We start from the raw sequence: 25129 nt of genomic DNA, 5'->3' as shown, positions 1-25129 counted from the left end.
GAACTTCTTTTGAAACACATTTGCCCCACTTTCTTTACCATAACTAACCTCATGTTTGTGCGTGCTTCTACCCAGTGTGTGTGTGTCTGACATCACTACATCACAGATTATTATTATTAGTAGTAGTAGTAGTAATACTACTACTACTACTAATAATAATAATAATAATAATAATAATAATAATAATAATAATAATAATAACAATGGTCATTTTTATAGCACCCTTTATACAAGAAATATTACTGTAGTTTATAATTGTTGTTTATTATAAGTGATGATAATGTAAGTCAGGTGTTTATAAACATTTTGCTTCTTGTGTCTTTTGACTGTTTATATTTTCTCTGCTGTTATTACAGATTGTTATTATTACAGGATGGATTTCTTTGACTGATTGTTTTCTCTCTGATGAATATTTTGTTGTGGAGATTGTTGACATGTTTTTTCTTGTTCTGTTTTATATTTTCTTCTTAATTCAGGATATTTTTCTCTGCTTCTTTAAAATTCATTAATGTAAAAAGTTCTTTATTGTAATAATGTTTGTTAAAGTTTCTTTCTGTTCTCTCAGTTTGTTCTCTAACAGCTGATATGTTCTCTTATTGATTTGGTTTCTTTCTTCTGATCAGATGATTTTTGATTTTGTTGACTGTCAGTTTTCATATAAAAGAAACTGAACAGATGTTCAATATAAACTGATCAATATATAATGAAGCTGTAAAAAAATAAACTCACATTAATCACAATCAATCATCTCAGTGAGTCAAATGATTTCACACAGAACCTCCTATGAGAGGTTCTACTGAGAACCTTTCTCTGCTGTCATGGTTCCACCTAGAACCATGACAGCAGTAGTTAGTTTGGAAACCAGAAGGAGCACGACACCGGTGCAGTCAGAGACACAGAGAGAATTTATTTATTATCTCTGCAAAGTCGTGAGCAGCAAAACGTTTCTGTGAAACTTTGAACCTTCAGTCAAGTTTGATCAAAAACAGGTTCATGACTCAAAACTGTGGTGAAAACCAGTGACCTCTGCTGGTGAAGTGCAGAGAAGTGCAGTCTGATTAGAAAAGTACTGTTACTTTACTAAAATATTACTCAGTTACAAGTAAAAGTACTGGTGTTAGAAATATACTGAAGTAAAAGAGATACATACATAATAGAGCAGCATAAATTGAACCCTCCATAAGAGATGCAAACAATTCATCAGTGTGTACATATGTTAGATAACAATAATCAAATTTATATTCTACATGAAATCACCTATAAATAAATCCAACAAAAATGTGATAGCAGCCAAAAAAATCCACAAATTCAACAGGTTTCAACATTTCTGGATGAATCAGCCTGTCGAAATGACTGTTTTGGAAAAAAGTCAATAATAAATTTTAAATACAGAATCCTCCAATATTTAATAAGGCCTGAAAATAATTAATGTTTCAAGCACCAATGCATACATATAGAGCTGCAATGATTAATCCATTATTACATTAATTTCCAACTATTTTGATAATGGATTAATCAGTTGTTGAGAAAAAATGTGAATATTTTTTGATGTCTTTACTCTCCTCTGACAGTAAACTGAATATCTTTAGGTTGTGAGTAAAACAAGACATTTGAACTATTAACTGTGAAAATAATGGACAGATTAATAGACTAGTTGCAGCTCTACATGCATATATTAATGATGTCTCTGACAGCTGTATCAGACCCTGTCTCCTCCGTCAGTCCCGTCATGGAACAGTCAGCTCGCTCCTTCCTCAGAGACACGACACCATCGTGGGTGAAGGACCTCCCCGTCCTGTGGGCCTCTCCTTCAGAGACCAGACCCTCTGTCCATCTACTCCTGCACCGTCCCCAGGACCACAGCGCCCACCTGGCAGGTGTACATGAGCCCCGAGCAGCCTCTGATCCCACAGCAGCCCGTGACTCCAGTCCAGAAGTGAATGTTGACAGTCGTGGAGGATTTGGACAAATCTGACACTTAACAACGAGCTCAGATTTTTTGTTGACAGCTATTTTCTTTGATCACTGTGATCACTTGGTTTATGAGTTTGTGCACTATATCATCAGTTCATTATTCTTTTCCGTTAATAAAAGGTTAAACATTTTTTCGTATCTCAGTGACTTTTTTTCCGTTAAGCGCGTCAAACAAAGTGGAAAACTCAGCCTCTCACTTGGACCCATAAATATTACCAAGGATCAGAAAATTATCACTGGTTTCAAAAACACAGATTAACCAGTGACCCAAAGGATCTCTGACTGAAGAAAGAATTCTCCCAGGGAAGTTGTGTCATCGTACAGCAACGTACCATTGATTTGACCAAAAATTTTTATCTATTTCATTCAAATGTGTTTCTTGGAGGAGAAAAAAATGTGCTTTTTCATTTTTGCAAAATAAGAAGATGGATTTTCTTTTAATAGAATCTCTCAGACTTCTAGCATTAAGTGAAACAAAAGAAAATTTCATACTGAAAGAAAAAGACATAAGACATAGAAGACAGAAGAGTAAGTTTAAATAAAGGTATGGATGTTAGTCCTGAACTAAGCGCTGTTGCATTGCCTCTATTTAACATGAATAAGTGTGGTAAGATGAAAAACATCTCGTCTATGTTCACTTAAAACATTCAGTATCAAAGAACAAGAAAAGTGTTCAGCCTCAAAAAGGGATGTAAATTATAGGATGCAGGATAGTAGAGCTGCTGCTAGTTGAGATTTATGTTAACTGAATCTCACATGACCAACAAACTGAGGTCAATGTGAAGTGCAACAAGATAATTAACATTTTTTAAATATATAATTATCCTCTGAACAGATTGAGAGAGAAACTGAAATATTGGGATTTATATTGACATCATGTACAGCTGATAAAACTGATGTCATCATAAAGTGACTACTTTTAACTGCAGCGTATAATGAAAAAACATGAAAAGTGGTTAAATCAGTTAACTCCATTATATTTAAGTTTATTTGGAAGAACAAAACTCATTATCTTCATAAATCACAGGTGGTTAGAGATGATTCTAATCTAAAATTGTGCGTCACATGTTGTTTCTTTATCTGATTGTTTTCTTTGTTGTCACATGTTGTTTTCTTTGTTGTCACGTTGTTTTCTTTGTTGTCGCATGTTGTTTACTGATGAACACTGTTGTGTTATGAAGCTGTTTGTGTTGTTTTGTCTGATAAAAGTTTGATATAGTTTACTTTTACTTTTGAGACGCCATTTCCGGTGTGTTGCTCTACATTATTGTTCATGTTGAGGATCAGAGATGCAGCAGGAGATGAATGTGTGCGTGTGTGTGTGTGCGTGTGTGTGTGTGTGTGTGTGTGTGTGTTCTTGTCTTCTGCAGGTGTGTGTCTTCTTTGTTCAAAGTTGTGATTTTGTTGTTTCTCTTCCGTCCCTCCACCTCACGCAGTTTAACTTTGACCACCAGGTGACGCTGTTGTTCCTTTTGTTGAAGGTTTTCAGAGTTTGAGATTTGTTGCTCAGATTTCATGTCTGTTAAATGTTTAGTGATAAATGTTCCAGCTGTTGATCAGTGACGTGTAAAATGAGTGAAATACATCATGTGAGGTTCATGTTAGTTTTTCTTTGCTGACAGATGCAGAAGATGACTGTGTTTTAATGTCTTCAGCAGGAGAAAACAGTCCATGAGTCATGTCCCGTCCACATCTGTTACACCTGCAGACACACAGGTAACAACAACCACATCATTTTATCTCTGTAAAGACTGACGCCACAAATAACTGGCAGAGAAATTAAAGTTGTGATGCAGTGAAAGTGTCAGCAGAGGGACACACAGGTCAGTGAGTGAAGGAGGAGTCTGCACAAGACAGCAAATGATGCTGATATCAATCAAGACAAAAACCCTCAGTCATTTCAGCACACAGATTTTATTTTATTTATTAATTTAGAAGTAATGTGTTTTTCATTCAAACGTCTCTGTAGAATTTGCGTCATTGTTAACACACAGTAACATGCTATGAACGTTTATGACGCAGTAAAAGGCAGATATAATCTCTACACTGGCAGACATGGCGCTAATTAAACACGGTGTTATTTTTGCTCATTATCGGCTTTATTTGGGGAAACTTATCAGGATAATCCAGGAGTTAAACTCATCAAACGTTAGGAGATAATCCACGCATCAGACTGTTAGCTCCCTGCTAACTGTTAGCAGCTGAACCGAGGGCGGAAGTGACGACACTGGTTACGAATTTTAAATCTCCCTTCCTCTCGGTAGCCTGTAGCATGCTAACCCAACTGAAGCGTTAACAGACTAACTGACAGAACTGTTTTAGTTCAGTTATTTTACTGACAGACTTTTACACGTTTTTGTTTGTGACTAATTCAAAGTGTTTGTTCCGTTAATGAGTTTGATGAGGGAGTTAATCCGGCTAACAGGAGGAAGCTAGGCTAACTGATAGGTAACGTTTGTTAGGGTTTTTTATCTTAACGCTGACTGGTTTAACACTGAGGTTCATGTTTCTAACAACATGGCTGCTGAAGTGTAACCCGGGTCGTGTACAGCAGACTGTCAGCTCTGTGGTTTTTAGTGTTTTATGTCTCCTGCAGTGTGAAGATGATGTGTTTAACCTGTCTGACATGTAGCAGCATCAGGTGTGACAGGTGACCCTGGACAGCGATGCATGCTGGGTGGTCAGAAATCAAAGTCAAAAGAGTTTCCTCGAGGAAGAGGTCGAGGGACAGTCTGAAGACTCACCTGAGTCCTGCCAGGAAGAGAGGAGGAGGAGGCACCTGTCCACAGCAATGTCCCAGAACCTGGAGGCTCAGCAGCATCATGGCTGATAAACAAGCTGAGGAGGTTTGTTATTGTCCAGACATTCATCTACATCTGGAATAATCAATACATCAGTTGTGGGTGAATGACATTGTAAATCCTTGAAAACACCAGTGCAGTCAGGGTATATATATATATATCCTTTTATTTAAAAATCAAAATCACACCATAAATTCTCAAATAGTGCAAACGTTTGATAAATCATTTGAGAACTGGGTGTTATGATAAAGTCAAATATCACAACACTTTTGACCAAATACCTTAATATTGATATTGTTACAATATTGGTGCTTTCACAAAATATGAACAGGATGTGATTTTTGATAAATAATCATCAGTAATGTGGCTTTAATGACAAAGTGGCTGGAGACAGATGATATAAAAGTCATAGTTTTAGTGTAATGCAGACTTTTCTTTCAGGGTTTCAGAGTCTTGAAGTTGTCAGGTGTGATTTGAACGCAGCTGTTGATGAGATTAAATATGACTGATTGTCTGTAGATTAACAGTCGTGTGTGTTTTGTCGTCAGTTCTGCAGTGACAGTGAGGATTTATTCGGGGACTATGACAGCATCCTGGAGGACAGCTCGGTCTTAGCAACGCTGGATGATGCAGAACAGAATGAACGGCGGCGTGACGTCCAGCCTTCAGCCGCAGACCAGCCGGACTCCACGGCTCTGCAGCGGAAACGCTCCTGTGCAGATGTTCTCACAGACTCCATCTTAGACGGCCTCGGAGACGAGGCGTTCGAGGACTTACCGCCCAGCCAGTGTCAGTTTCAAGAGCAAGTTAATGAGAGTGTGAAGAGGAGCCGACTGCAGGATGGAGATAAAACCTCCACACCTGTGAGGACCGCCGAGGCCGGAGCAGAAACAAAAACCAGGAGGCCGACGAAGGCGAGGAGGAGCGTGACGGACCAGCTGAAGAGGACGATGGTCGGGAACGCGGCGGCTCCCTCCAGCGTTTCACGGAGCGTCGTGCTGAAAGAAGCCGTGGTCACCGAGGAGATCAGCGTCGCCATGCAGGCCATGGAAACCGTATCAGCTGAGACCAGAGACCTGGGCCCGTTCTTTGGACTCCCCACCAAAGTCAAAGAGCTGATGTACAAACTGAGAGGAATCAAGACTTTATATGGTGAGGAGGTGAACAGAAACTTCATCTACATCAGTTCTGATACTTGACTGAACAGTAAAGTCACTTTTAAAGCAAAAACGTCTCCAGACTGAAGGAGGCAGGTGAGACGGGTTGAACTGTCTGATAAAACACATTTGAACGCATCACTTTGCACTGAGGGGAAATTATTCTGGGCTTTTTTTCACTATTTTCTTTATTAATTGTGAAAATAATCTGTTGACTAGGGCAGCAGTTCATTTTCATTATTGATTAAATATTTAATTATGCAGCATTTCTGCATCAAATGTCTTGTTTTGTCAACCAACAGTTCAAACCCCCAAAATATATAGTTCACTGTAAAAAAACAAAACAACAGAACAAAAAACAGAGCAAAACAGCAAATATATTTGTTTGAATAAGAGGCTGTTTTGCTTTTTTATTAAAACAAAGACATAAATTGATTATCAAAACAGTTGCTGGTTAATTTATGTTGAGGGACTATTTGTTTCAGTTTCACTGCGGATTAATTCCTGATTATTTTCTGCACAAAATATTTCTATTAATTTGCAATCAGAGTTTATTTTGATGGAATTGTTTGACAGCTTGGGGGAAAAATGTTTCCTCTCTTTCTTACAGAGAGTTCGATGTTCAGATCATGGACATAAATAAAGATGGTCTCTGCATCTCCTTTTCCACCAAAAGTCCAAAATATCTGAGTGCTGCCATCTTGTTCTGGTGACGTTATTTGGAGCCAGAGTCTGTGCAGTGGTGATCAGCTGAGCTCAGCTGTCAATCACGATGTGAAACCCCCTTTTTACTGCATCAAATAACTAATCAAAACCAAAGTAATGAGGAAAATTATCACTTGTTTTGTTTCCTATCTTTATGCTAAGCTAAGCTAACAGACATGAGAGTGGAATCAGTTGAAGCATTTAACTCAGACAGATGAAGAGTATTTTCCAAACTGTTCTCTGAAGTCTGTGTCTCTGGTCAGATTGGCAGGAGACGTGTCTGAACCTGGACTGTGTTCAGGACAGGAAGAATCTGATCTACTCTCTTCCCACCAGCGGAGGAAAAACTCTAGTTGCAGAGATCCTCATCCTCAGAGAGCTGCTGTGCAGGAAGAAAGACTGTCTGTTCATCTTACCCTACATTTCACTGGTGCAGGAGAAGGTAGGTGAACCTCCCCCTCTTTATACAACTGAACTTATTATCAGCGTCTGTCGTGTCTGCCAGGCGACGATCAGATCAATAAACTCTGTGATCACAGAAACTGTTTCACTGCTGCCAGATTCAAGATGTCGTGGTTTCTGTGGTCAGATGTCAGAAGGTGTTTGAACTGCAGCGCAGGTTAATGACAGCAGCTGTGATGTGAAATCAGCTACAGACATTAAAACTGACTGACAGGGTTTCCTTCAGACTGACTGCTCTGAGGTTTTCTGTTTACATTGCAGAGCTGATGTTGTACAGTCAGAGACAGACAGCAACCAAGACTTTATTAGACCGTCTCACAGAGCCCAACATGACATGGACCTGATTATCACAGTGTTTAAAGTGTTTAAAGTGAGCAGAAGAGGACCGGGAGTAGAGCCTGGTGGGACACCTTTCCTAACCTTTTCTGAACGGCGTTGAACCACGAGAAACGTCTGCTTGGTTGTTCTGCAGGTACGAGGGTTAGCGAGCTTTGGCCTGGAGCTGGACTTCATGGTGGAGGAGTACGCTGGCAGTAAGGGCAAGTTTCCTCCAGTGAAGAGAAGAAACAAGGCATCACTTTACATCGCTACGATAGAGAAAGGCCACAGCCTGGTCAACTCTCTGATAGAGAGCAGCAGGATCGATAACCTCGGACTGGTGGTGGTGGATGAGGTACAAGCTCACGTCAGTTTGAATAAAAACTGTTTTCTTTTTGACATAAAAGAGTGAATTTGTGTCGTGTGTGCAGCTTCACATGCTGGGTGATGGCAGCAGAGGGGCTGTGATTGAAATGACTCTGTCCAAAGTTCTCTACATGAGCAGTGAGTGTTTTACTTTCACTTTAATCACATTTTTAACCTTTAAAGTCTTTTAAACAAACGATCCCGCTCTGTTCTTGTTCTGCTCCAGAGACGACTCAGATTATTGGAATGAGCGCCACTCTGGGAAACATCAGAGACCTGCAGACGTTTCTGAGGGCTGAAAATTACACAAACGACTTCAGGCCTGTAGGTGATTTTAATATAAGATATCCATCGTCAATCAATATCTCATCAAAAACAAACTGAGGCGTCACGCTGTTCTGTGTCCAGGTCCAACTGAAGGAGTTTGTCAAACTGAGGGACACGATCTATGAAGTGGATCCAAAGGAAGAAGAATGTTTCAGATTCTCACGTCTTCTGAACTTTAAAGTAAGAACGATCTTCACAAACGTTTTAACGTGGAACAGAAAGTCTCTTCTCTTAGAACTCTTCTGTTGTATTGACGACCCGCGGTGGGAGGGACACTTTAAAAATGTATTCAGATACAGTTACTGATTACCTGTCACAAAATGTAGTCACTATAAAGTAATGTAACTTGATTACTTTACATTACTTTTACATTACTTCAATATAAAATCTGGTGAACTGCATCTGATGATTACTTCCATCATTGATTAATCTGTTGATTGTTTTCTCAATCGATTGGTGGTTTGATTGATAAAATGTCTGAAAATGTTGATCAAAGTCCAAGATGACGTCCGCAAATGTCTCGTTTTCAGTTTAGTCCCATAAAGACATAAATAAACCAGAAGATGATGTGAAATCAGAGGATCGTGGTTTTTAATTCAAAAATGGCTAAAAATGATTAATCAATAATTAAAATGATGCAGATTCATATTAATAGTTGATTAATAACGATTAATGGTTGCAGTTCTAAGTGTTTATGTTATTTGGTTTATCAGTGTGCTCAGCTGTTCCCTCCTTTGTTGTGAACAATTGATTGATTGATTGATTGATTGATTGATTGATTTAAAGACAAAACAAATGTTGAAGTTTCCACTCAGTGAATCATTTTTTCACCCGAGGTCGTGATAATGAATTAGCAGCTGTGCATGGTGGGACATGGTTCTTTATTTTAAAGATGGAATCCTACTTAATGTGTCTGTAATCTGATTACATGTTTTTCTGTTACCTTCTTTGTATCCAGATTACATAATCCTGTTAATGTAGTAAATGTGCAGGATGACACTAGTGTGTGTGTGTGTGTGTGTGGATGTGTGTGATGTGTGTCTGTGTGGATGTCTGTGTGTGTGTGTGTGTGTCGTCCCTCAGTACTCGAGTGCGATGCAGAAGATCGATCCGGATCACATCATCGCTCTGGTGACTGAAGTCATTCCAACACGTTCCTGTCTGGTGTTCTGTCCCACCAAGAAGAACTGTGAGAACGTGGCCGCGATGATCTGCAAATACCTGAAGGAGTGAGTGAAGCCGCCGCCGTCGTCCTGCTCCGCCGTCTGTGACTCCGACTCTGACTCGGTGTTTCCGCTCTCACAGGGAGTTCCTGCAGCACAGGGAAAAGGAGAAGGCCGTCCTCCTCAGAGAGCTGCGGGACAGCGGGAGCGGCTCGCTGTGTCCGGTCCTCAGGAGGACGGTGCCGTACGGTCTGGCCTATCACCACAGCGGACTGACCTCGGAGGAGAGGAAACTGGTGGAGGAGGCCTACTCCAACGGGGTCCTGTGTCTCCTCACCTGCACGTCCACCCTGGCTGCAGGGATCAACCTGCCCGCCCGCAGGTTCGTCACTGTCGAGACAGAATCCTCCTCTGTAACCAATTAAATAGTTTTATATTAAATTAAAGGCATAGCAACAGTCGTCAGGCAGGCAAACAGAATTCTGAAGTGAATGAACGATATCGTCGTTCGTTTTGATGCTGCGATCTGTTTTTTTTATTGAACGTATGTTTCCTTCACTCAGGGTGATTCTGCGCTCGCCGTACGTGGCCACGGACTTCCTGAAGAGGAGCCAGTACAAGCAGATGGTGGGCCGGGCCGGTCGAGCCGGGATCGACACTGTGGGAGAGAGCATCCTCATCCTCCAGGACAAGGAGAGAAACATGGTGACTGACAGTGAGGCTGCAGGAGAAAGTGTGTTCATGTTCTGTAAACACAGAGACACATCAGGACAGTTTGAATGAGAGCTGCTCCAGGTTCTGACTGAAGGCCATATTCCAGAAGATTAGTGGAAGTGATCAGTTTTCATGCTCACTGGGGAAAAAAGAAAGTTTAAAATCATGATGTGATATTTATTGAAGTCTGAACCAAACAAACATGATTAATTGTACAACCTTAATACTGACTAATCAGCTGTAGCTCACAGATCAAATCCTCCCTGAAGCAGCAGTTTCACAACTTTTTCTTCTCATGATTTATTTGACATCTTTCTGTACTGATCTGAGTCGTGGTTCTTCCTGTTTCAGGCTAAAACTCTGGTTTGTGCCCCGATGGAAAACTGTTACAGCAACCTGATGCTCGATGATGGAAAAGGCCTCCTGAGTCTCATCCTGTCGCTCATCGGACTGAACGTAATTTTCTTTTATTCTCTCTGTGTGCAGACTTGTTGTCTGCAGGGACGTGTTCCATCTCAAGTCTGAGCTTCAGTGAAAAAGTCAAGCACATATCAAAAACAAAAGGTGAAAATGTGACCCTGACATGCGTCACTCTGTGGCAGCAGCTGACTTTGTAGAGCGTCTGCCTCATGAACAACAGCAGCATGGGTTCAGTTCCAACTCGAGGACGTCCTACGTGTCGTCCTGTCTCCCTCATTCCTCCTTTTTCTGTCCATCTTCAGCTCTGCTCTTGAGCAGAAAAGGCAAAAAGCTGCAGAAACCATTGTAGGTTGTTTCACAGCTAGAAGTCTGAACCAAGCTTCATTATTTTGAGACACTGTTTAAATTTGGTCCAGTTACTTTCACACTTCAACCATCCAAACAGACTAAACACATTAAAACTTTGTTTTGACTGATATGTTCTTTGGAACTGAAGGAAACATGTGAATTGATGCTCGACCACATAGAAAAAGTCTGAACTTTTGTTTCTTCTTTCTTTTAAATTACCCAGACTTCTCAGATGTGCTGATGAAACGCCCCTCTGCTCTGTAAATCTGTGTTGTTTTGTGTTTTTTGCGTGTTTTTGTCACAGATCACCACGTCACTGAACCAGATGAGGGAGTTCCTGTGTGGGACGCTGCTGTACGTCCAGCAGAGGTCGCTGTGTGTGGAGAAGAGCCTGTGGGAGGTGATGCAGCAGTGTGTGAACCTGCTGAGGGACAAAGACCTCATCACTGTGACGGCAGACTCACAAAGTCTGCAGGTCACCAAGCTGGGAAAAGCCACGTATAAAGGTATAAATACTTATTACTGTAATACTGACTACTGGAGTGTCATCAGATTTAGTCCAGACATTTATGTTCCTCAGAGGATAATAATAAATAAATAATAACACATTTTATTTCTAAAAATCTTTCAAGACACCCAAAGACACTTTACTATAGACAATAAAGTCAATATGTACAGATTTAAAAAATATATTCCTGCAAAAATATCACAACATCATTTTAACATGTTTTTCTATCAAAATATGAATAATTTGGTAAAATGATCATTGCTTCTAATATCACAAATTATATTGCAATTTCTGTATCAGTCAGAATAATAATGATTAGACACTAAAAAAAGATGAAAGTACAGAGTTCAGAGTCACAGAAAGGATCTTCACTCTTCTCTGCTTCCATCACTGTTAGTTTTGTGGTTTGTGGTGATTTAGAGACTCGGTTTGTAAAGTTTACAGGCTGCAGTTTGACGTGGTGTTGCCATGACGATGAGCTAAGAATCCCGTCTGCACTGAGGAAAACGAAATTAAGAAAAGTTTTTGGGACCAAAAGTGAAGCTTTAGTTCTTGTGACAGAAGTATTTTTCCAGATGTTTGAGTGCAGCGGCGTGACTCGTCTCCGCTCGTCGTCCTCAGGCTCCGTGGATCTGACCTACAGTGACGTCCTCTACAAAGACCTCTCTAAAGGTCTGGAGGGTCTGCTGCTCAACAGTTACCTCCACCTGGTCTACCTGGTCACACCGTACGACATGATCTCACAGTGCAAACCCGACTGGATGACCTTCTTCAGACAGGTACGCGCTCTCTGTGACGCATTATAACATCTGTCTGCGTCTCAGCTGCTGTCTCGGAGTCAAACGGTCGGTTGTGTTGTTGCAGTTCACCCTGCTGTCGGCTGCAGAGCAGAAGATGTCTGCAGCCGTCGGAGTGCCTGAGAGTTTTGTTGCCAGAAAAGCTGCAGGACAGACGGTGAAAAAGGTAAAAAACTACAGACTGTGGAGAAATTTAACTGTCGTCTTTGATCTGAGCCTGAAAGAGGAGAACGTCTGGTGGAACCGAGACGCACAAAACGTTTTTATTTCCTCAGTGAAACAATAATTCTCTAAACCACCGAGAAAACACACACGAAAAGAACATTAACATCTTTAGATAAAAATATTGATCAAAGTCATGTTCAATATTTAGTAACTCATGAAGCCAAGTTTATGCTTGAATGTTCAATTTCAAATTGATAACTAATTGACCAAATAGAACGGTGATTAATTTAATAGTCGGTTAATAATCTATTAATCATTGCAGCTGTTAATTTGATCATTCAAGCACAAACTACTGATATGATTGCATGAGTTACAAATATTGATCAACATTTTTCACTGTTTTCTGATATTTTATGGATCAAACAACTGATTGATTAATTGATGATGATGAAATAAAAGAGCTGCAGCCCCAGACACAAATTAGTTTGTCAAGAAATTAATCATATTTTTAGTACTAAAATGCAAAAGGAAAAAATAGATAAATTAATTGGTTACAAAAAGGAGATAATTTCATAAATAAAACAGAAATTTAATGGGGAAGTAAATAAAGTTAAATAAATACAGAAACAAACTAAACTAACAGAAATATTCATTTACATTTGCATTTTATAATTAATAAAGAAATATTAATTTATTTATTTTTGATATCAGTCAACTTTTCTTAAACCAGTGAACAAAAACGTTTGTGTTTTGTTATTTTTTTTCTTAAACAGAAAATCTGATTGGTTCATTCTCAAACTTGTCCAGTGAAAATTAAAAAACAGACGTAGAGAGCTGTAAACAGGCAGCCGTCCTTCAGAATAAAAGCTTTTGAAGGTGTGTTTGCTGCTGCGGTGGATTTAACAGGATCTAAACTGAATAAAGCGCCAGCAGCCGACTTCCTGTTGGTTCTGAGGCTCTGCTGTGTTTCAGAGCGTGAACATGGAGGTGGTGCAGCGGATGTATTTGGCTCTGGTTCTGTTCACGTTACTGAAGGAGACGAACCTGTGGAGCGTCGCCGACCGGTTCCAGCTGAGCCGAGGCTTCGTCCAGACTCTGCTCAGCTCGTCGTCGGCCTTCTGCTGCTGCGTGCTGCACTTCACAGAGGTACCGCCTCCTCCTCCTCCATCGCCGCCTCCTCCTTCTGTGTCTGACGGTTCTGTGTTCTGTGTGTTCTGTGTTCTGTGTGTTCTGTGTTCTGTGTGTTCTGTGATCAGGAGCTGGAGGAGTTGTGGCCCTTCAGAGCTCTGCTGGCTGATCTGACCCGCCGGCTGACTTACTGTGTGAAGGCTGAACTCGTCCCTCTGATGGAGGTGTCCGGAGTGATGGAGGTCAGTGTGGACGGACACAGAGGACAGCCTGTCCTCTTCACGTGTCTCTGAGCAGGATAAATATGGAGGATCAGGACTGTCAGAATCAAAAATAAAGAAATAAATTAACTAATGACATTAAATGCACCAAAATAATCTTTAAAATTAATGTAGGCATGAATTAATTTCTTAATTACTTATTTTTCCTTTATATTCATTTACCTACTTCTTTAGTTTCCATTTATTCATTTGTAAATTTATTTATTTCTGTATTATTTCCCTATTAATTTTTAAAATGTATTTATTTTATTTCATGTTGCATTTTTCCACCAGTTTATTTCTGCATCAGATTCAGTCTCTTCACTCTGATAAGGAGGTTCATTACTGCCAAAATCAAAGTAAAACCATTAAATGCTCCAAAAATTAGATTAAAATCTCTTGTAGGCAATGATTAATTTATAAAATAATTAATTTATAAAAATGTGACATAAATCATTAATTCTATTTTAATTTGCTTCTGCATTTACTTACTTTTGTATTATTTCAAGTATTTATTTACTTTCTAATTAAATTTTCAATATTTGTTTTTATTTTTTCATTTTTTACAATTCATTTATTTCTGAATGATTTCACTTTGCATTTTCCACCTGTTTATTTTTATTCCCCCTTATTTGCATATTAGGAAGCAAAGATACGTAAAGAAATGTTAAAGGAAAAAAATATATAAATAAATAGTTTGGACAAAATAATGGGATGAAAATGTATACATAAATTAATTTAAATAAATGAAAATGTAATGGGAAAGTAATTTAAATTCAACCTTATTTTTTTATATTATTTTACTGCATTTCATAGCATATATATTTATTTATTTATTTATTGTTTATATTTTTGATTTTGGCAGTTGCGTTCCTCCATAGATTAACTCCAGATGTGTTTCTGTTTCTCCTGCAGTCCCGAGCGAAGCAGCTGTATGACGCCGGCTATAAGACGCTGACTCACCTGGCGAACGCCGACCCTGCTGTTCTCGCCAACACCATAGAGAACCTGTACAAGAAACAAGCCAATCAGATCGTGGCCTCGGCCAAAGTGAGCGTTCGCCTGTTGAATATGAAGTCATGGTAACGGTTGAAGGTGATCATTGAGTGTGAGGATCAGACGGCGTCTCTGTGTGTTCCAGATGTTGCTGAATGAAAAAGCTGCAGCTCTGCAGGAGGAAGTGGACGAGCTGCTCACGACGCCTTCAGATCTGCCCACACCGCCGGAAATACGAGAACTCAGCTGACAACTGTTATTCTCTTTGTAAATTTTTTTTTTTTGTATTGTTTCATTTGTTTGAAATTCAAATCTTATTAAAATAATTTACAGAAGAGACTCTACTTGATTTGTTGTGACTCTCAGTGACTTTTTGATTTGAATACAGGAGGAGGACAAGATATTTAATGTTCAAACTGATGAACTTTGTTGTTTTTTGTAAATATACACTCTGACAGGTGACAGGATCATGATTGGGTATTAAAGGGGCGTCCTGGAAAGACTCCGTGGTCACAGCGTGGATGAGGTGAAGTTCAACACTCTGAAAAACTGTTTAATAAGAACATTTGTCAAAACAAAACTGCAGGAATTCATAGATTTCACATCTACAATCTATAATATCATGAAAAGATTCAGAGAATCCAGAGAAATCTCTGAAAACCAACACTGAATGTCTGTGACCTTTGACCCCTCAGGCAGCACTGTGTTGTTGAGAAAGTTTTTCATCATGACTTTTCTCATAAATGTGAGGGTTTTTTCATGAGTTTACCACTTTAATCTCTCTTTTATCACCACTCTCTCCAGACTCTGTTTTCGTTTTGATATTTATTTTAATCTGAAGATCCTACGACACGATCGAGATTTTTTCTCATTATAACAACTTACTTTTTCTTTCGTTCTCAGAGAATATACAAGTTTTTTTTCTTGTAAATTGATCATTTTCTCATTATAATGACTTGCCATAATCGTTTCCCTCATACATTTTATAATTTATATTTTTCTTATAATTTTAACATTTTACTTTGAGGAAATTTTGAGGGTTTTTTTTCCTCTGGCTCTTTTTCTTTTTTTTTTTTTTAACCCAGTGTCATCCTGATGATTTTGAAAAAGATTTTTTTGAGGAAGTTTCTCATAATGATTTACATAGTTTTAAATATGTTTTCATCATATTGTCATGAATGATCTTCCATATGATCGTCAGTGATCGCAGAGTTTTCCGGGATCATTGTTCCGTGTTCAGGTGTGTTCAGTGTGTCCCGGGTCTGATCCTCCTCCCGGGTCTCTGTGATCACAGGAGGCGGTGCAGGAAGTGTCCCCGTGTGTCGGAGCGAGTTCACTTTACTTCACTCATGTCTCCGTGTGTCTCGCTGTCGGTGCTGCTGTCTGTCCTCCTCTGTCTCCGGCGGACAGACGGAGTCCACCTCCCCGCCCTGAACCTCACCTCCTCGGCGGATGTGTCGGCGGATGTGTCGGCGGTGCTCCGCCGCGTGGAGCGGCGCTTTCTGTCCGTCACCATCGATGCGAGTCTGGCTGCGGAGGAGAAGTTCATGTTTCTGTTGAGGTGGGTGAGTCCTGTGTGTGTGTGTGTGTGTGTGTGTGTGTGTGTGTGTGTGTGTGAGTGTGTGTGTGTGTGTGTGTGTGTGTGTGTGAGTGTGTGTGTGTGTGTGAGTCCTGTCAGTGTGTGTGTGTGTGTGTGTGTGTGTGTGTGTGTGTGTGTGTGTGTGAGTCCTGTCTGTCAGTGTGTGTGTGTGTGTGTGTGTGAGTCCTGTGTGTGTGTGTGTGTGAGTCTTGTCAGTGTGTGTGTGTGTGTGTGTGTGTGTGTGTGTGAGTCCTGTGTGTGTGTGTGTGTGTGAGTCTTGTCAGTGTGTGTGTGTGTGTGTGTGTGTGTGTGTGTGAGTCCTGTGTGTGTGTGTGTGTGTGTGTGTGTGTGTGTGTGTGTGTGTGTGTGAGTCCTGTCAGTGTGTGTGTGTGTGTGTGTTAATGTGCTCTGATCTGCTGCTAAACTTCACTTAAAGCTCTTTAATCCTCAGACTGTTGATCCTCTTTCACTTATTACTGTCAGGAGGATTAATGTTTGTTACACTCAGGATTAAAAATGTCTCACATTAAATTAACATTTAACAAAGAAAATCTGCTCCCAAATCACAGCTGAGATATAAGTACATACAAGTAATGGGATTACACAGACTGGATACAAAAAGGTAACTGTAATCCAATAATTATAATTACAGATAAAAAAATCATAATCAGATTACAGATACTGTTTTTATGAAGAATTGGATTATTAGTGGGATTATGATTACAAACCAGGGAGGGTCAAAAGTATAATCGCTGATTTATACTACTGAAGAAGAAAAGAAGAAGTAATAAAACTTGTAGCCGAGGAAGAAGATAAAGATACAAACTATTCATTAAAGAAGAAGTAAAACTAGTTATAGATGAAGAAGAAGAAAAGCAAACATATTTTTATTATTGTTATTACAGATAACAACACTGACAAATAAATGACACATTTTATTTAATTAAATGTATAAAAACACTAAAAATACATTAAACTCGACTTGTTGATTCATCAAGTTTAGAAATTCATTCTTATTATTTAAAAAGTTTTAGGTCTAAAAGAAGAAATATATTTTCCACTGTTTCTGTAGAATGATCCGAATATCAAAAAATACACTTCATGCTTCATTGTTATGTCGCATTTAGTTTACATCGAGAAAAACACAACATGTACAACAAATGCAGTACAAATACTCGAGACAGAGACACAGAGAGACAGAACAGAACCAAACAAACCAAACTTCATCAAGTTACATATTATATTTGATGGTAATAATAAATCCATCTTCTGTTGTTTTTATTCCTCTGATGAAATGTGATCTTTGTTCTCTTGATATCAGCAGAAGAATCATTAAAGTTTTATGATCCTCACATCAACACTGAAGCTTTTAGTTTTGTCGTCTGCAGCTCTCCGAAGATCCGGACGTTGGCGAGAGCGTTGACTCCGGCCTTTTTAAGGTTTGGAGGGACCAGACAGGACTTCATGGTGTTCAGCCCTCAGAGGCCTCAGACAGACGCAGGACTCGCAGCAGGTAACCTGAACCTGCTGGACCTTTAAACTCTGCTGTTCTCACCAGAACCAGAACAACTATCTAAAGACCCACAAACACATTTCAGACGGGAAAAATAATAAAGAAAAATAATAACTTCAGAGCTCAGACCTGAATTATGTCTGTTTCCATCAACTGGTTTGGAGCAAAGTCTTGATATGACAAGATGAAGTGTACAGATCTATTCTTTAGAAAACACATGTACAGTCTAAATAACCTCCTGTTGTTGTTGTTGTTGTTGTTGTTGTTGTTGTTGTTGTTTGTAGAACCGTCCTGTGATAAACTGGAGTTGCCCTCGTGGTTGGAGGAGAAGTTAAAGAAAGAATGGACTCGACAACAAGTGAATCTGATGAGAGAAGATCTGCAGAGGAAGTACAGGAGAGTAAAGTTTACAGGTACGACTTCTCCTGAATCACCTGCCTGGTTTTATTTTGTCCACTTTAAGATCAACATTCATCTGAAAAATAGCGTTTCTTTAGTTTTACTGACACTAATCATAATATTCTCATCACAGAGGTTAAGTTTGACTTCCTGTTTGACGACATTATAATGAAACCTGATGTATCCTGTTACTCAGCTGCAGATTTCTCTCCTCTGTCCTTTAAACTAAATAAAGAGAGGACACCGTCTTTCTGTCTACTTCCTTCCTCTTCCTGTTTCAGAGGACACTGTAGATCTGCTGCACTCCTTCACCAACTGTTCGGGGATGGATCTGATCTTCGGTCTGAACGCTCTGCTCAGAACAGCTGACAACAGCTGGAACAGCAGCAACGCCGGCTCGCTGCTGCAGTACTGTGAATCCAGACGCTACAGGATGTCGTGGGAGCTCGGCAACGGTACACATCAAACAACGCGTTATCAAGGAATGAATCGGGAACGTTCCAAAGTAACGGTGGGAACATCATTCTGAGGAATGAAAGAAGGTCTGAGGGTTTTAAAGGTTTTTAGGGGTTAAAGAAGTCACTGAGGAGGTTCTAGAGGTCAGTTAGGAGGTTTTCACAATCCTTTTTGTAACTGATCAGATTCAAGAGATCTTTTAGGAGGTTCTAGTGGCCATTGAAGAGGTTCTACAGGTCAAGTAGGGCGTTTTCAAAATTAAAGAAGGTCAGAGGGATCTTTTAAGAAGTTTTTGGGGTTCTTTTGGAGGTTAAAGTGGTTTTTGAGGAGGTTCTGGAGTTCTAGGGTACTCAATGAGTTTTAGTGTGTGTTGAGAAGGTTCTGTTAGTGACTGAGGAGGTTCTAGTGGACCTTTGGGGGATTTGATGGGTCCTGTAGGTGGTTGAACATCACTGAGAGATTTTGGAACGTCGTGTTTGACTCCACCATCCCTCCAGTAGAGTTCAGCACACTTGGAGAACCTCTGAAGCTGTTCTGGAGGCTCATGGTGTGTCTCAGTGTGTGTGTGTGTGTGTGTGTGTGTGTGTGTTTCTATCGTCTTTCTTCTTCTTTTGGTTCGTTGTTACAGTGACGTTTCAGTCAAACTGAAACACTGCGGTCTCTTATCTGAGCTTTGAGTTTCACTTCTGTGTTTTCATGTGATGTGCTGCGTTCTGGACGTTCTTTCATGTTATTTGATCTGCTGTTTGTTCTGTCAGTTGTGGTTTCCTGTTTCACAGTCACACAGGAAGTGAGACATCAGGAACGTTTTTATTCTGTCAGAGTGAAACTGAACGTGACGTCGTCCGTTTGTCTGCAGAGCCGAACAGCTACGAGAAGAAGGCGGGGATTCGGGTGGATGGATATCAGCTCGGACGGGATTTCAAACGTCTCAGACAGATGATGTCACAGTCCAAATTCTACCACGACGCCGGACTGTACGGGCCGGACGTCGGTCAGCCACGAGACCACCGGACGGACATACTGGAGGGGTGAGACGTCACACTGATGATATTTATACAGAACCAGAGGAACCCGGGTTCTTCTTTGTGTGAAAAATATTCCATAGAAAAAAAAAAACAAAGTAATGAAACAGAAAAACGACGTGACATTTCCTGCATCAGTTTTTTAATAAATGTTCAAAATTCAGATGAATTAAAAACCTTCAGGATCTTTACACTGATGAAAGATTTTTAAACATCTGCTCACAGTTATTATACGTGTTTCCTGTTTCTCTCTTCAGCTCATAACAGATTCTGGACCATGAAGCAGATCCTGTTGTCCCACAGAACTCTGCCTTTCAGCACTTAATAATATTAATTATAGTAAAATGAATTGTTGTGATTTTGGTGAGGAGATGAGGGGAGAAACGATGTTTTTCCAAAATGTTTGAGGTAAAATGGATAAGAAATAAATTGATTATTGTAACCTCAGTTTAAAGCAGATAAATAAATAACTCACTTCACAGTGATTATCATAAATATAGTTTTTACTGTATTTACTGGAATATATTCTTCTTTTTATTTCCCCAGATGTTCAGAGCTCGTTAGACCTGCAGAAACATCTGTGTGAAACATCTGTACTCTCTCTGTCCTGTAACTGAATCACAGAGTCACATGTGTTGAACTCGCTCTGAGTGTTTCTGTTGTTCTGCTGATGAAGATTAAATCAGCAGGATGATTCTTTCAGTGCAGTGAGTGAATTTAAACGTCTCACAGACAAACTGCTGTTGTTCTGCTGCAGGTTCCTGCAGAGCGGCGCCGAGGCCGTGGACGCCTGCACGTGGCACCAGTGAGTTCAGTCACCTTCAGCTCAAATACAAACAAAACACTGAACTCAGACACACCTGTACTGCTGCGGTTCTCTGTGTTCTCAAGGTTCCTATCAGTGAGGACACTTCAGTTTATCAGTCATAAAGAACACATGACGTCACAAAGACACGCCGCGTCTACTTCCTGCTACGCTGTGACACCAACGTATTCATGTGGAGAATTACTTCATTATTAAACAATAATAATAATACAGACGAGGTTCACTGTAAATATATTAAGTTCGTTATCTTTAACAGGAAATAAATATTCAAAGAAAGTAGAAATAAAGAAGTAGAAAATAAAGTATCCAGAAAATAAATAAAATATCCAAAAGTAAATAAAATATTCTGAAAATAAATCAAATATCTGTAAAGTAAATAAAACATACACGAAAGAAATAAAATTTCTAGAAAATAAATAAGATAAAGTATCCTAAAAATAAATAAAATATCCAGAAAGTAATTACAATATTCAGAAAATAAATCACATATATTTAAAAAACAAATAAAATATTTAAAAAATAAATAAAATATCAAGAAAATAAGTAAGATATCCAGAAAATGAAGTATTCTAAAAATTAATAAAATATTCTGAAAAAAAAAAAGAAAAATCCGGGACATTTTTAAAAATCCAAAGAGTAAATAAAATATCTATAAAATAAATAAAATATTTAGAAAATAAATACAATATCTAGAAATGAAATTTATAAAAATCTAGAAAATAAAGTATCCAGAAAATAAAATATCATAAAAATCATTGAAAAAAAAATCCAGGAAATTAAAACAAATCCAGAAAATAAATAAAATATCCAGACACTATTGTCCAGAAAATCTATTTGTTTGTTTGTTTGTTTGTTGATGAATAATAAAACGTCTCGTCTCGTGTTTCCTAGTTATTATGTGAACGGCAGAGACACGTCCCTGGAGGACTTTCTAGATCCGGAGGTTCTGGACACTCTGGCCTTAAAGACAAATGAAGTCCTGGAGGTAAAGATGTGCGGTCCAGGTGGACGGACACGCCGACTCGTCAGTGTTTGACGTGTCTGACGTCCAGATGTTGACCTGGATGTTTTCTGTCTCGGTCCAGAAGGTGAAGCAGGCGTCTCCGGGGAAACCGGTGTGGCTCGGAGAGACGAGCTCGGCCTACGGAGGAGGAGCCGTCGGCCTGTCGGACACTTTCGTGGCAGGATTCATGTGAGTTTATACGAGTCAGGACCATCGAGTCGACGACGAGTCCGAGTGCGTTCAGGACCGAGTCGAGACCTTTTCACTTAGTGCTGAAAAAAACCCACAAAAACTCTTCAGTGTGAATATTTGCAGTTTTCTCTCGTCTTCGATGATCATTAATGAAATGTTTGAATGATTGATCAGATAAAACATTTGAACATGAATCAAACTGAGGGAGAACACGAGAACGTCTCGTTAACAGAACACACGAGAACGTCTCCTCCATGACGGTCAGGAGGGTGACTCTCGTTTCTCAGGAGTGCTTCAGTCACTTAATTGAGTTTACTGATTACCCAGCAGCCCCGGTCTCATGACAAACCTTAAAGGCCTCCTGTTGTTCACTTAGAACAAGGTTCACGTGTGGTTCTTACACTGTAGAACAACAACATGTTCGCCCGTGTTTGGGCGTTATTAACACCCGTGTTTGGGCGTTATTAACGCCTGTGTTTGGTGTTATTAACGCCTGTGTTTGGTGTTATTAACACCCGTGTTTGGTGTTATTAACACCCGTGTTTGGGCGTTATTAACGCCTGTGTTTGGTGTTATTAACGCCTGTGTTTGGTGTTATTAACACCCGTGTTTGGTGTTATTAACACCTGTGTTTGGTGTTATTAACACCTGTGTTTGGTGTTATTAACACCCGTGTTTGGTGTTATTAACGCCTGTGTTTGGTGTTATTAACACCTGTGTTTGGTGTTATTAACACCCGTGTTTGGGCGTTATTAACGCCTGTGTTTGGTGTTATTAACGCCTGTGTTTGGTGTTATTAACACCCGTGTTTGGTGTTATTAACGCCTGTGTTTGGTGTTATTAACACCTGTGTTTGGTGTTATTAACACCCGTGTTTGGGCGTTATTAACGCCTGTGTTTGGTGTTATTAACGCCTGTGTTTGGTGTTATTAACACCTGTGTTTGGTGTTATTAACACCTGTGTTTGGGTGTTATTAACGCCTGTGTTTGGTGTTATTAACACCTGTGTTTGGTGTTATTAGCAGTGTGTGACTGTGTGCTGTCTCCAGGTGGTTGGACAAACTGGGCCTGGCAGCCAGACTGGGCGTGGACGTTGTGATGCGGCAGGTGTTCATTGGTTCTGGGAGTTACCACCTGGTGGATGAAAACCTGGATCCTCTTCCTGTGAGACCTCTCTGATGGTTTATAACTCTTCTTTCTGTCTCCTACACTTTAATACTTTGATGTGTGTTTAATGTGAGAAAGTTTCGTTCTGGTTCATCAGATTTATTTAAAGAAAATAACTGAGTACAGTTAACTAAACAAGCGCACATCAGTATGTCTTTAATGTTTTATTTGTTTTAAGTAAAAAAAATGCACAAAAATCAGACTTTGACCATTAAGTGACTCAGATGTGATTAAAGTACATTTTTAGCAAAAGACAAATTAAATCTAAATTTGGTGCTAAATGAACTTGGTTATATAACATTTATATATTAATCATTTTTCCTCGTGTCCGTCCTTTCAGGATTATTGGCTGTCTGTCCTCTATAAGAGACTCGTTGGACCGGAGGTTTTGAAAATTGACTCGTTTTCCAGCTTTGCTCGAAGTAAAAGAGTGAGACTGTATCTGCACTGTGCAAACAGGAAGAGGTAGTCCTGCTGTCACGTACCATTTTATTTTATTTTATTTTAACTGACGTCCTGCAGTAACTCGTCGTGTTTGTGTCTTTGTGTAGTTACGGAAACGGCGCGGTCACGTTGATGTCTCTGAACCTGAGTCAGAAGCCCGTCAGGATCTCCGTCCCGGCTCTCGTCTCCTCCAGCAGCACAGTGGACGCTTTTGTCCTCCAGTCTGACCAGCCGGGGGAGGAGGGTCTCTACTCCAGGTGCCCGTCGTCAATGTAGCCATTTATCACCGAGTCGGCCTGAAATCTTCTTCTTCTTCTGCTCGAGTCATGTGACGAGTCACGTTTGTTCACACGCTCTTAATGTGAAAGGGCCTCTGAGGCAGCCAAACACAAGAGAAGAAAAAAAAAACAGAAAACAGTGTTACAGCTTCATCATGTAGTTTGTTTGTTTGTTTTTCTTAGTTTCTTACTTTTCCTCTTTTTGAATCTTTTAGTTTTAGAAAAATCTGTATTTCAGTTTTCCACACTGAGATGTGAACACAAACTTTTCTGCTTTAAAATGAAAAATATTAAATTATTAACCAGTGTTCACTTTCACTGAAATGAGTTTACTTAACAAAAGATTATAGGTCAGCAAATCTTATGTGAATCTCAGTGATTTTATTTTATTTTATTTTTGTGATTTTAATCTCAGAATATTCAAGTTGTTTATTGTAAATTTTCAACTTTAATTTTGAGGAATTTTCAAATTTGTTTTTGCTCTTTTGTGTCTTTAATCACAAAGAATATTCAAGTTTTTTTCCTTATAAATTTGTAAACTTCTCAGAATTTTCAGATTTTTTCTTCAGCTGCCTTGAAATTCTGACTTTTTTTTTTTTTTTTTTTTTTTTACAGTGTAAAGATGATATGATCAATAACGATGTGACTCTGTGTTTCTTATCGTTCAGGTCTGTGACCCTGAACGGAGACGTGTTGAAGATGGTGGATGATCAAACTCTTCCAGACCTCAGAGGACGCCGTCTGTCTCCAGCTGAACACCTGCAGCTTCCTGCGTACTCGCTGGCGTTCTTCGTCTTCACAGACGCTCGAGCTGCAGGCTGCCTCCGACCTCGCTGACCTCGATGACCTCACCAAGATGGCCTCCTCACATCAGACATGTGAGACTGTCATCACTCCTCATCACTGGACAGAAATCTCTCAGACTCACCTGAGACCTCAGGAAACAGATTTGGTGCTATTTTGTGTCTTACGACGGTGAATTAGGGCCAATAAACATAAAAAATCAAATCAGAAATATGGAGCCCAGGATGAAGTTTAATCTGAGAAAATCCTCTGAGTTACAAAGATTAATAGAAGTTGCAAATTTACAAGAAAAAACTTGAATAGTCTTGAAGAGATTTTAAATGAATTATTTTTAAAGTCATAAATTTGTGAGGAAAAACTTGACCTTTTATAATTTGTGACTTGAATCTCAGAAAAGAAACTTTTTTTTTTCTTGTAAATTTGTGAATTTAATCTCAGAATATTCAAGTTTTGCTTTTGTTTTTTTCAAATTTCTTTTTTTTTTTTTTACTTTAACCTACAGTGGCCCTCATACGTCGTCAAAGTTTTTTATTCCGGATGCTGGAGTGTTTTATTTATAGAAAGTATTGTTTGCTGTGTTAATGAATTTTGTGTGAGAAAAATTGAGTTGAGTGATTTTGATTTCTGTTGGGAAATAAATGATCAAGAGTTTGTTGATGCTGTTGTGTTGACCTTTATTTTACTAACTTGAATCCTTTTTAATCAGTCGCTTCCCTGATTATTGTTAATGACTTATAATAGATGTGTGTGTGTGTGTGTGTGTGTGTGTGTGTGTGTGTGTGTGTGTGGAGGGGGGGGGGTGTATGTGATGGAGTTGGTGGGTCAGCGTGCCGA

The 25129-nt window shown here is 39.4% G+C and overlaps 3 protein-coding genes across 4 annotated transcripts in view; 2 read left to right on the top strand and 1 right to left on the bottom strand.

Annotated features, from left to right (window-relative positions):
* The first annotated feature begins 4205 nt into the window (after positions 1–4205).
* helq (helicase, POLQ like) lies at positions 4206–15237 on the top strand. 2 transcript variants are annotated; one of them, XM_084746286.1, is made up of 18 exons: positions 4206–4820; positions 5324–5927; positions 6901–7079; positions 7572–7772; positions 7849–7921; positions 8010–8107; positions 8192–8290; positions 9194–9339; positions 9416–9655; positions 9837–9978; positions 10339–10443; positions 11060–11261; positions 11825–12042; positions 12128–12226; positions 13198–13371; positions 13482–13595; positions 14529–14663; positions 14755–15237. In XM_084746286.1, exons 1-18 carry the CDS (start codon positions 4641–4643, stop codon positions 14857–14859), a joined length of 3114 nt encoding a protein of 1037 aa, XP_084602412.1. In that variant the 5' UTR covers positions 4206–4640; the 3' UTR covers positions 14860–15237. The 2 variants fall into 2 exon arrangements, with proteins under 2 accessions (XP_084602412.1, XP_084602413.1); XM_084746287.1 differs by having other exon boundaries at positions 4209–4820; positions 11885–12042; positions 14755–15105.
* Positions 15238–15693: 456 nt separating this feature from the next.
* hpse (heparanase) lies at positions 15694–24952 on the top strand. The gene is given in 13 exon segments (XM_084746442.1): positions 15694–16170; positions 17577–17701; positions 17986–18114; positions 18303–18370; positions 18372–18555; positions 19416–19587; positions 20339–20386; positions 21299–21392; positions 21493–21599; positions 22652–22766; positions 23110–23234; positions 23321–23470; positions 24160–24952. Coding segments are annotated over 13 exon segments (1869 nt in total). The 5' UTR covers positions 15694–15787; the 3' UTR covers positions 24329–24952.
* Positions 24953–25091: 139 nt separating this feature from the next.
* LOC146308842 (myosin light chain 5-like) overlaps positions 25092–25129 on the bottom strand; it is a 2873-nt gene continuing 2835 nt past the window's right edge. The window contains exon 7 of the mRNA XM_084745339.1: positions 25092–25129. This exon is cut by the window's right edge and continues 215 nt beyond it. The gene's annotated coding sequence lies outside the window, so the exon portion shown is untranslated.

This window comes from Lutjanus erythropterus, chromosome 20 (genome assembly GCF_056507025.1).
Source record: "Lutjanus erythropterus isolate fLutEry1 chromosome 20, fLutEry1.hap2, whole genome shotgun sequence".
Classification (NCBI taxonomy): domain Eukaryota; kingdom Metazoa; phylum Chordata; class Actinopteri; order Lutjaniformes; family Lutjanidae; genus Lutjanus; species Lutjanus erythropterus.
This window is presented reverse-complemented; position numbering and strand designations above follow the sequence as displayed.